Source organism: Dipodomys merriami, unplaced genomic scaffold (assembly GCF_024711535.1).
Source record: "Dipodomys merriami isolate MVZ:Mamm:240054 unplaced genomic scaffold, mDipMer1.0.p SCAF_22, whole genome shotgun sequence".
Taxonomy (NCBI): Eukaryota; Metazoa; Chordata; class Mammalia; order Rodentia; family Heteromyidae; genus Dipodomys; species Dipodomys merriami.
Genome location: NW_027203604.1, coordinates 10,653,511 through 10,666,335, shown reverse-complemented (window position 1 = coordinate 10,666,335; position 12,825 = coordinate 10,653,511). Strand labels below are relative to the sequence as shown.

General features: G+C 36.0%; 1 protein-coding gene across 2 annotated transcripts in view; it reads right to left on the bottom strand.

The window, feature by feature from the left end:
• The window catches only part of Auh (AU RNA binding methylglutaconyl-CoA hydratase), a 147,586-nt gene that overhangs the window by 122,817 nt on the left and 11,944 nt on the right, over positions 1-12,825 (bottom strand). For both annotated transcript variants that reach the window (XM_070033326.1, XM_070033327.1), the window contains exons 2-3: positions 696-763; positions 498-585 (exon numbers count right to left, since the gene is read on the bottom strand). In XM_070033326.1, the coding sequence (XP_069889427.1) occupies positions 498-585; positions 696-763 (156 nt within the window). The remainder of the gene's footprint in view (positions 1-497; positions 586-695; positions 764-12,825) is intronic.

Sequence of the window (12,825 nt, the reverse complement as noted above, 5' to 3'; positions counted from 1 at the left end):
GTGAATCAATTATGGCTTAGATATTCTAAAGCCACTATGAAAACCACATGGACACATAACCTCCTCAACTGGGTATTATTGTAAGCATCAATCTTCAAACCAAATACCTATATATAATATACTTTGTGATAGAACAGATAATTCTACTAGATTATAGTATTTTAAAGCAACTAAAAATAGCAGAATGCTGTGGTAAGTGACCTAATTTTTCCTTCCAAAACAATGTTTCATAAATATTGCTCATTTACCACAAACATTTACCACAAAAATTTTAATGGCTCAAAGTATTTTTCAACTTGCAAAACAATCTGCATGTTGCAAAAGTTTCAAATGTTCACAGACTGAGCCTATTGTTTTTCTTATGAAACTATAAAATATAGACAAAGAAAAGTCGATGGTAGCAAGAGTTCAAACCACAGAACATTTTAACAGAGAATGGGCAGTTATTGAGGAAACAATAGGTAATGCTGATTTCATAATAAAATTCATTTACATACCAGCACAGAATATTCCTGGGACTTCACTTCTGATTATTATGGTCCGAACTTTCTTATCAGACTTTAAAGCATCCACAGATTTTGATAACTAAACCAAAATAGGGAGAAGAAAGAAGAAAAAGCAAAAGGAATCATTTTCAGATTCATGTTAACATTGTACTTTAACATTAGAAACAAACACTTAAACTTTATACTTACCATTTTTATAAGACTTTTACTGAGAGAATTTTTTCCATAGGCTCTGTTTATTCCAAGTACCACAATTCCTAGTTAAGAGAAAGGAGAAAGCACACACGTTAGTTAGTGAAGTATGCAGAGAACACGCTGCAACACACATCTACCTAACTTGGTCTCTACCTCAAGGGTCTTGGCAACAGCTTATTACTTATTTTGCATTGTTCTCAAGATACATATTTCTTGCCCAATACAATGTATTTTAAAATTTATAAAATTAAACTTGCATATATATTCACCATTTTCACTTCACATTGAAGTAAAAGAACTTCATTTTATCATACCCTTTCCTTTCAAGTTAGCTCTTTGTAAGCACTACCCAAGGTAATTTCCAACATTTTACTGACATTTACATCACTAAAATCAGACAAACTTGAGAGAAGGAAGTACATATTAGTAAAAACAAATAATTAAAAGATACTACTCAAAAGTGTGGATACTTTTCATCTTTAAGAGTATACTATAATGTCTAAGTCAAGCAGAAAAGATCAGATAAGTGGATGTTAGGGAAATGAACCCTAAGATGTGTATTCAAATGTTTTTTTTCTTTCATGCGATTGTTTCTAACACATTTATAAGATTATTTCTTTGTTGCTTTGTATGTCCCTCCCCCACGGTATAACCCCTGTTTCACTGTATTTGATGTTGGTATAATTTGTGGAGGGGAAGGGAAAAAACAAATCGTTTAAATAGGGATACAGGTGGACCCATTGCAACAATGAGATGTACAAGTCGTTAGGTTGAAAACGAACTTTACAACTTTGGTGGGGTAGGGAGAGTTGGGGGAGGAGGGTGGGATGGGAAGGGGAAACAAAGGAGGAGGCTAAAATGCTTGATAGAAATGTACTCATTGTCTTGCCCATGTAATTGTAACCCCCCTGTACAGTATTTTCACAATAAAAATAATAATAAAATTTAAAAAAGGAGTATACTATAGTTGGGCATTGATGGCTCACACCTGTAACCCTAGCTACTCAGGAGGCTGAGATCTAAGGATCATGGTTCAAAGCCAGCCTGGGCAGGAAAGTCAATGAGACTCTTATCTCCAATAAACCACCAGAAAATGGGAAGTGGCACTGTGGCTCAAGTCGTAGAGGGCTAGCCTTGAGCTAAAGAGCTGAAGGAGAGCACCCAGGCCCAGAGTTCAAGCCCCACAACCAACAAAAAACAAAACAAACAAAACCCAAAAAAAGAGTATACTATAGAGGATAAGTTAAAAAAAAAAAAAAAAAACTTGTCATATACCAGTTGTGAACAGCTCATTTTCTCTTTTTGTTAAAGGATATCGTTCTCAGTATATGCAAGATCCTCTCTTGACTTCTGTTCCACATACATAACCTGAGGGCACTTCAACTTAGAATACCAACAAGCAATTCTAATTCAATCTACATGAAACAAATTCATTTCTCTCTCATAAAATCCAGCTCTCCTTCCTAATTGCTCTTTTTTTGGTTATTGGTTTTGATTTTTTTTGTTTCTATTTTGTTTTCTTTTTAACATATTACTATGTAGCTCAGGGTGGCCTTGAACTCACACTGTAGCCCAGATTGGCCTCGAACTCAAGTTCCTCCTGTCTCAACATCCTAAATATTGAGATTGTAGGAATGTACCACCCATGACTAGACTCTTAACTCCTCTACTTTATCAGAAACACCTCTTTAGCCTTTCATTCTGATTACAAGTTATATCTATTTTCTGAAAAAAAAAATCTATGTATAGAATTAAATTAACATCTTATGTAAAATCCTTTCATGATTTGTTTTCAAATGTCTGAATTCAAAATTCTTAATTGGATATCCAAAGTATCTGGCTCAAACTGAAAACAACAACTCGTACATATTCTTTGTGCAAGAAAAAAAAATTTTTTTTTGCCTGTCCTAGGGCTTGAACTCTAGGCCTGGGCACTGTGCCTAGGCTCTGTGCACATATGTGTGTGTGTGCATGCATGAATGCATGTGTGGTTAATTGGAGATAAAGAGTCTTGTTTTCCAGCTTGGGCTGGCTTCAAACCACAGTCTTCAGAGCTCAGCCTCCTGAGAAGCTTGAGCGACCAACACCTGGATATGAACTCATTTTTTTTTAATAAAGTACAATGATGATCAGCTCACAATAGAACACATGTGTAAGAATTCTAAATGATCTTAGCATGGGGAAAAGCATATGAGACACTAACAACAATTGCCACTAATTGCCTTGAATTATTAACTCATATAATCCCCACAACTACCCAAGAGATAGAAATTATTTCTATATTGTGTTAACAGATAAAGAACTGAGACTTAGAGGTGAAACAAATACCTAAGAAATGGCAATGTAACATGAATGGCTACAATACTACTCAAGCTTTAGTTCCTCATGAAGAAAACAGCTAGACTAGATGTTTTCATTCAAACATACCGAATATGCATATAATGCTCAGCCCACAAGGAACTAACATCTAGAAAGACAAATATTAGTAATGACTGAAACATACACCAGTATGATTGGGGTTATAGAAACTTATGCTTAGAATTGATATGTCTGGGGCAAAGTTGTCAGGGAATGCTTCCTAAACACAGCTATTTGAGGTGAGATGAGAAGGAGTGGAGGGACACAGAAGGAAAGCTGAATTCCAGGTAGAGGAAACACAGAGGAAAACATAAACCAGCCATGGTCCCATTTATTCCACAGGAAGTAGCATAATCCAGAAAGAGAAGACTAGTCAACAAGAGTAGAGAAGTCAGCACATACCAGATAATGCTTTCACTGCTAAAACTACTGCCTACAAAATGTCTGGTCTTCATCCTAAGAACAAGGAGTAATCAACCACAAAAGGAGTGTTAGCATGAACACACATATAAAGCCAGAAGTGTATCATTTCTAAATTAGAAGATCATACCAGAGCTAGATAGGTTGGGCACTCAAGGCATGCATAGTCCAGTCAGGGTGGCAGTGATGAAGCTCATGAGTATGGTTTTAGGTGAAAGTTAATCTGAAAAGCCTCTGAAGCATCCAAGTTCAGATCAATTCTTTGGGTTGCACACTGAGGTTGACTGCTAAATGAAGAAATCCCAATCTGCCACTTACTATTTGACTTCTTTGATCCTTAGTCTCTTTTGTGTGTGTATATATGTGTTTATTGTTAACATTTTATTGTTAATATATATTTACTCTTCTATTTTGCTGCTCTGCACCATTAACCTAATATTTGTAGATGGCGTTTAAGTTATCTCTGTTAAGTTGCTAGTAGTTCCAAACAGTATAGGACTATTTGAGGACCAAATTGTATCACACAAATAAATCTTACAAGAACTGAATTATTATCATCCTTTCTAGCACAAACATTTTTTGATGAAATAAGTACTCATGTTCTGTCATAATGTGTACTGAATAACATCATTGCTAAACCATTAACTGCCATCAAAATGGCCTCTACCACAGTTAATTCCAGCAGTTTGGGAATTTACACATTGCAATTGACTATTTTACTATAAATTACCTTCCTTTTTTTCTCTTACTGTATTTAGGGTTTTTTTCTTTATTATCTGCATGAGCAGTTCACAGTATCTATACAGTATTTTAAGTAAACACAGACTAACTTTCATTCCTTAAGGATATAAATGCAAAATTCCTCTGAGAATTGAGAGTTGAGGAGCCCTATCTGAAATGCTTGAGACAAGGAGAGATTTCATATCTTTTTTCATATCTTGGAATATCTACATATAAATGAGATATCTTGAGTATGGAACCCAAGTCTAAACAAAAATTCAGTTATGTTTCAAATATACCCTACATAAATAGGTTACCACAGTTTTATACATTTTTTTTTTAGTGCTACTACATGCTGCTTGTCACATGCAGTATGAAATTCTCCACTTCTTTCATCAAGTTCACACTCAGGGTTTCAGATTGTGAAGCACTTCAGTTTTTACATTTTCAGAATAGTTCTGCTTAACTGACTAGTACACAAATCCAACAATATATCAAGAGACCATAATCATATCACAGAAATACAAGGGAAATTCAACATACAAAAATCTAAGTAATATACCACATGAGAGAATAAAGGAAAAAAGTCTCAAAATCATAAAATCATCAGCCCATGAAGAAAAGCATTTGACAATATGTAATAGTCTTATTTTATAAGTAACATATACAAGTAAGTAGTAATAAATGAGACCCTTAATTTAATCTGATAAAAAGTATAAAAACCCATAAAAAGATTAAAACCCAAACTTACATCATATTGAATGACAAAAAACTTAAAAGTCTTCAGCCAAAAATAAGAAAGAAAAAGAAAACCTGCTTTCAGCACTGCTATTTAACATGGTACTGGAAGTTGTAACCAAGGCAATAAGCAAGAAAAAGAAGCAAATGACATCCTGACTAGAAAGGAAGAAGTGAACTAATTCCCCTGACAAAAGTCATAAACCTATATAGAGAAAACCCCATTCTGGGGGAGAGCAAGAAAAGCTGCACAACTAATAAATGAATTCAGCAAAGTGTACAATATTAGCCAAAATAAATGATCTAAAATAAAATTAGAAACATAATTCAATTTGCAATAGCATTATAAAAAATAAAACTTCTACTTTGTAGTGCAGCAATGTACTAAGCTAGAAATGACTCAATTTCAAAAAGTAAAAAACTGGAAAACCGAAATCCCTTCTTGGCTCTCTCAGAAAAAAAAATAAAGCCTAACAGTTATAACTGCTGCCCCCAAAACCAGAGAAACTGACTAAAGAACACACAGGGAATCATGGTTTGTCCCAGCAAAAACCAACCAGCATATAGCTCCACAGGAACCAGTGCTAAAGTAAGGAAACCTAACTGACTAAGGGTTCATTTGAAGACAAAAACTCCAGAGGGAGCTTTCATTGACTAAGGAAAGAAATGAACTTCAGGAAAAAAACCTCCCCAACTGGAAAAGAGAGAGAGACAGAATAAAAAATGTAAAACATTTTACTTAACATCATCTTATCTAGTCATATGTACATAGCTTTTGACCTTTTCTGCTTGTCCCCGGTCATATACTAGTTATTGCAAATAAGGGAAACCTATATTTCTTTGGGCCTGGCTTACTTCACTTGGGAGGAGAAGGGAAAAAACAAAATGCTTAAATAGGGATACAGGTTGACCCATTGTAACAATGAGATGCACAAGATACTAGATTGAAAAACTTTACAATTTAGGTGGGGGGAGTGGAATGTAGTTGTAGAGGTGGGGAGGAAGGGAAGGGATGGTAGGGGAAAAACAGAGGAGGAGGTAACAATGCTTGATAGGAAATGTACTCATTACCTTGCTCAAGTAACTGTAACCCCTCTGTACAGTATTTTTACAATAAAAAATGTATAAAAAAAGAATAAGCAAAAATGGCCAATAAGGGGCTGGGGGTTTAGCTCAGCAGAAGAGCGCCTGCCTGGCGAGCGCAAGGCCCTGAGTTTGGTCCTCAGCTCTGGAAAAAAAAAAAAAAGGCCAATAAATATATGAAGACTGTTCAATATCCTTGCCATGAATGACATAGAGATCACGGTGACATTGGTATTTCATCTCTTGTTAGTCAGAATGGCAGTTATAAATGAAACCTGTTGAACTTGTTTAAAGATGGAAATGAGAACAGATAGCCTCATTTGATTAGACCATCTTGTATGGATGTTTGGAAGTACTGCAATAAAATCACTGTGTACAAATAAAAAAAACTTAAACAATGATGGGGGTAGAGGATGTCTCTACAAGAATTGTGGGACAATTACAAAAACTGAACTATATGTGAGAATTATAAAAGAAAAATATTTAATAATGATAATTTTCCCATATCAATGTCAGACACTAACCTAAAAAGCCATGGAGGGCAGAGATCAAGGAAGATGAATGTAAGGACTCTACACCTAGGCATATCACATTTAAACTGCAAAAGACAAGATAAAGAAATAAAATCCTTAATGGGGCTGGGAAGGTGGCTCAGTGGTAGAGTGCTTGCCTTGCATGCCTGCGGCCCTGGGTTCGATTCCTCAGCACCACATAAGCAAAAAGAAAAAAGACAGAAGTGGCACTGTGGCTCAAGTGGTAGAGCGTTAGCCTTGAGCTGAAGAGCTGAGGGACAGCGCCCAGGCCCAGAGTTCAGGCACCACGACCGGACCCAAAAAAAAAAAAAAGGAAATAAAATCCTTAATAAAAACAGAGACATAAAAATACTTCACCTAAAAAAGAGTAAAGGAAAAGAGTTACACCCAACTTCTCAGAAACCAAATAAGAGGAGTCAGGATAACAGGCCATAAGACTACAATGGAACAAAAATTTTCCTTCACTCATTTTTCTAAGAGTGTGTGTGGTAACGCTAAAACAAAACTACTGTGCTGACAATAAAAAAAAAAAAAAAAAAAAAAAGGAACCTTGGGGAAGGGAGGGAGGGAGGGAGGGGATGGTAGGGGAAAAACAATGGAGGGGGTAACAATGTTCAAGAGGAAGTGTACTCATTACCTCACTCATGTAACTGTAACCCTCTGTATAGTATCTTTACAATAAAAAAATTAAAAAAAAAAAAACTACTGTGCTGAGAGTCATGTAAAAGCACAGTACTATAACTGGGTATTGTACATAATTCTTGGTAACTGTAATAAATGACTGCTATTTGTTTATGTATATTATACCATTCTTTTCTACTAATAAAAAGACTTATTGTAAACAGTATGCTATGTTACCGCCAGCAGTAGCCTCATTTATCTACTGTTCACCTTTCCCTTGATTGCATCATTTTCTCCTGTATATGATTATATGTGTGTTGCTTTGTTCATCATGACCTTAGGATATATAAACTCTCCTTCACACTACTCCTACACACACACACACACACACACACCATCAGCCTAGATACACAGTATACTATCCAGTTTTATATGGTATATTGTGAAAACCAGACAATGACAAAAATAAGCTAATGACTGAGTTCTCAGTACCTCTATTTCCATCATTAAACAATACAGAAAAATATCTGAAGTGCTGGGAGGAAAAAAAAAAGCTTACTAACCTACAATTCTGAAAACTGTCAAATTATAACTCAAAAGTGAAGGCTGAAGAAAGTCTTTTCCAGATTTAAAAAATACCCTTTGGGAGGAAAATTATATAGGTCAGTAACTCAGGCTTACATAAAGAAAAGTAAAGTGCTAGAATAGGAATAAGTGATAGTAAAATAAAAACTCATTTTTCTTAATTGGTCTAAGATAATTTGTATAAAATAGTAAAAGCATCAATGTAGGCAATTATGTGTGCTTATATAGAGGTCAGAAGAAAAAATACATTGCTATCATGAGCATTATGAGTATTCAAAGTACCAGCCAAATGGAAGACTGTTATTAGGACATACCTCTCGATCTGCTATAAATGCTCATTGCAAACTATAGAGCAATGTTACAGTTTAGATACTGAGTACCCCAAAGGCACATATATTAAAGGCCAGTCTCAAGGGTAATACTGCTAAGAAATGCTATGAACCTTTAAGATGCGGGGCCTTTGGGGAGGTTATTTTATCACTGAATGAATGCCCTCAAGAGGGACTATAGGACCCTGATCATCTTCTTCTTTTGCTTCCTGGTACACAAAGTAATCTGTTTGCTCCTCCACACATCCATGCCATGATGTACTGCCTTGCCAGAGGTCCAAAGAAACAGGACTATACTGATCAAAGACTAGACAACAGGCCTTCAAAATTCTGGCCAGAATAAATCTTTGCTCTTTATAAATTAATTGCTTAAGGTATGTAATTATAGTAAACCACACTGACCAATACAAGTAACCAATGGAATGAGTAAAAGAGTAGATAACATACCAAAAGAAAAAAGAGAAAAGAAAATCATATAAATTAATCAACTGAAACCACAAAAGCCAGACTGGAACTAGGTGCCAGTGGCCCACACCTATAATCCTAGCTACTCAGGATCCTGAGATTTGAGGACTGTGGTTCAAAGCCATCCTGGGTCAAGAATTTCTGTGATAGTCTTATCTCCAGTCACCAAAAGCCAGAAGGGAAGCTGTGACCCAAGTTGTGGAGCACTAGCCTTAAGCAGAAAGTTCAGGGACAGCACTCAGGCTTGAGTTTAGGCCCCAGGAACGAACACACCCACATATCCCGCCCCCCCCCCCCCCCCCCCGCTTCACACACACACACACACACACACACACACACTCTCTCTCTCTCTCTCTCTCTCTCTCTCTCTCTCTCTCTCTCTCGTAGAACTGGGCCATAACTTAGTGGTAGTGCACTTACCTACCTAGCATGCTTGAAGCCCAAGGTTCCACCTCAACACTGACAGGGGGAAAAATGCAGGCATGGTTGTTTAGCCTGTAATCTTAGTTCTACAGATCTACAGGAAGTAGAGATCAAGAAGATGGAGGTTTGATCCCAGTCCAGGCATAGTCCCTAAGACTCCCTCCTTCTCAACCAACAAAAAAATCTGGGTGTTGTGGCTCAAATCTACCATCATCCCAACTACTCAAAAAGAGTAAATAGGAAGATTGCAAGAGCTACAAAGCAATCTTCCTATTGGAAAAATAAAACAAAAAGGACTGGGATCTGAATAACAAGTGCCTGCCTAGAAAGCTCAAGACCCTGAGTTCAAACCCTAGTACTGCCAAAAATAAAACGACAGGTAGAAAAGATAATAGAAATATAAAAACAAGCACGGCACTGGTGGCTCACACCTGTAACCCTATGTACTCAGGAGACTGAGATCTCAGTTTCACAGTTCAATACCAACCCAGGCAGGAAAGTCCATAAGACTCACATCCAACAAACTACTCCAAAAAGGCCAGAAGTGGCATTGTGGCTCAAATGGTAGGGTCTTGAGCCAAAGACACACAGGAACAACACCAAGGCCCTCAGTTAAACCCCCAGAAAAAATAAATAAAAAGTAAACAAAAGATAAATAAAATAAGGACAATAAATATCATTATTTATTATCCATTATATATCAATCCAACTGTGTCAATTTAAAAGTCAACCATATCAATCTGAACCAGTATCACTTTGAATGTCAATGAAGTCAGAGTAGCATCATGGACTAAGAAACAACATTGAACTTGCTGTCTGTAAGAAATACATTTTTTAAATAGTTAAGATACATATAGAAAAAAAGTAAATGGACAGATAAAAATACATCAATACTAAACAAAGGAAATAGGAGTTGCTATATTAACTTTAGATGGAGTACATCTGAAACCAAGGAAAGTTAGCAGGGATAAACAAAAACATTATATAACTAAAAACTGACAAATTTTCCAAGAATAAGAATATTAGGTATAAATTTAATCAAGAAAATTGAAGACTGCAAGCTGGAGGCATAACCCAAGTGGTACAACAACAGCTAAGTGAGAGCTCAGGACCCTGAGTTCAAGCTCCAGTACTGACATCAAAAGAAAAAGAAAAAAACTATCTTAAAAACCACAAAGTATCGCTGAATGATATCAGATGTTCATGGAAAACTTAATACTGTTAAGATGGGAAGAATCTTCAAACTGGTTGACATATTACTATCAAAATATCAGCTGCCATTTTTACAGAATGAACGAGTTGTAAGAGATCCAGAACAATCAAAACAAATTAAAAGAGAACTAAGTCAAAAGAGGTCTGCATTTCCTGATTTCAAAACTTATTACAAGCCAGGTGCTGGTGGCTCATTCCTATAATCCTAGCTACTCAGGAGGCTGAGATCTGAGGGGTGCAGTATGAAGCCAGCCCAGGCAATTAACCACCAGAAACCAGAAGTGGCAGTGTGGCTCAAATGGTAGAGTACTCACCTTGAGCTGAGGAGCTCAGGGACAGTGCCCAGGCCCAGAGTTCAAGCCCCATGACTGACAAAAAAAAAAACAAAAAACAAAAAACAACTTATTACAATCTGTAATAATACTGTGATACTGGCATAAGGATAGATATACAGATCATGTGAAAAAAATTCACAGTCCAAAAAGAAACCATACATTTATAATCAATCAGTTTTGACATTCAATGAACAGCATAAGAACAGTTCTTTCAACAATAGTGGAAAATTAGGTATTTACATGAAAGACTGGCCATTTCTTCATACCATCTGTAGAAATTAACTCAAAATGGATCAAATGCATCTTTACTTTTGTTTTTTCTTCTTTTTTTGGTCGTAGGGACCAAACTCTGAGCCTGCTGTCCTTCAGCTCTTCAACTCAAGGTTACTGCTCTACCACTTGAGCCACAGCGCCACTTCCTGCTCTTTCTGCTTATGTGGTACTATGGAATCAAACCCAGGGCCTCATGCATGCAAAACAAGCACTTTACCACTGAGCCACCTTCCCAACCCCACATCTTTACTCTTAATTTTTTTGGTACTTCAATAAGTTTTACTAGCAAATTATTTGTATTTTTTAAGGGGGGGTAAGGGCAGTCATGGTTCTTGAACTCCAGGCCTGAACACTGTTGCTGAGCTCTTTTGCTAAGGCTAGCACTCTACCATTTTGAGCCACAGCATCACTTCTGGATTTCTGGTGGTTAATTGGAGAAAAGCGTTTCACAGACTTTCCTGCCAGGGTTGGCTTTGAACTGTGATCCTCAGATTTCAGCCTCCTGAGTAGCAGAATTACAGGCATAAGTCACTAGTGCCCAGTGCAAATTATATTTAATAAACCACTGAACAGTACTGACAAAGAATACATAAAATCCACACTCTGGAAATGGTACAAAAGTAGTGATACTCCACAAAAAAGCTTACTGACAAGGTCTAGAACTCTTTTACACAAATACAATAAAATACACAAAATATCTGTTGTTCCTTTCATAATCAACTCTTAGAAACAATGTAGAAATTCATTAACACGTAATGTCCATGAACCTAGAAAATCCAATGAAAAGTACCACAAATAAAAAAACATTCTTTAGAAGACATGAAATTAATATAGTTATCAAAAAATTGCCTAATAGCAAAGAGAAGGAACAGGAGACAACCACTTAAAAAGTATTTTGAGAGGAAACACCTCATTTTTAATATGTTTATTTGAAAGTAAAAAGCCATGAGAGAAATTAAGGGAACTCTCCACACAGAGGAGACCCCCAAAGAGTCCATAAACCCCATTTTTACTGGCCAGCAAAGAATTCATAAAGATGACTTAGTAAGAGCTGTGCAAATCCTAATGGATACTTATAACTCAACACAATCCAATTCTGAAACTAGACATAACAATGCTATTTTCATGTAGAAGAATAGCAATGCAGGAAACAAAAAGAACAATAGTGAAGGAAGAATGAACCAGACCTATCATAGATTGAAATTTTTAATAACTAAAATAACATTACAACAGATAGGGACAGTAAAACAGACCAAAATGTCTGGATATAAAGCTTCTTTAATCAAGGAGCAGAATTTAGAAACTATGCATTCGCACATCCACTGCTAATACAGCATCACTGCTTTTAACTAAAAAATGTATGAGTATGATTTTAAGATTTATTAGAAATCATAAAATTATCCTCAAAGCTCTAATTAAAATGCCCATAACAGGATTCTTTCTCATTTTCCCCACTCCATATCTGTACTTTGCCTTTCCACCGTAATGAAAATCCTGGTTCCCAAGAACAATATATATTTTTTTCTTTTTTTTTTTTTACTTATTGTTATTCAGGTAATGAATAAAATTCTTTTTAAACTATGTCATTCATTTTCTCCCAGTTTTTCCCTCTGGTCCCCATTCATAAGATGTACAGTTCATTTTCTACATAGTGTCTAGTGAGTACCACTGTTACATTTGTTTACTCTTGTTCTACCTTTTCTGCATTCTCCCCTACCCTCCCAAATACAAAAACATAACAAAATGAAAAGAAAACAAAAACAGCAACAATGACAACTAAAAATGTCTTATTTCATTTTCTTGGAGTTTACTTCGTAAAATATTATCTTATATGATCATCTGCACATAGCTATTGAGCCTTTGCCAACCACTCCTGTGCATATCCTCCTTTGGCCTCAGTATGTGAATGTCTAGAGTCTATATAACAATATTTTTTTTATTTGCTGTCCCACAATAAAAGCAACATATAATAAGAATTATTACCTCTATACAACTACTACTAACAAACCTACTAAATAAACTTCTAAGT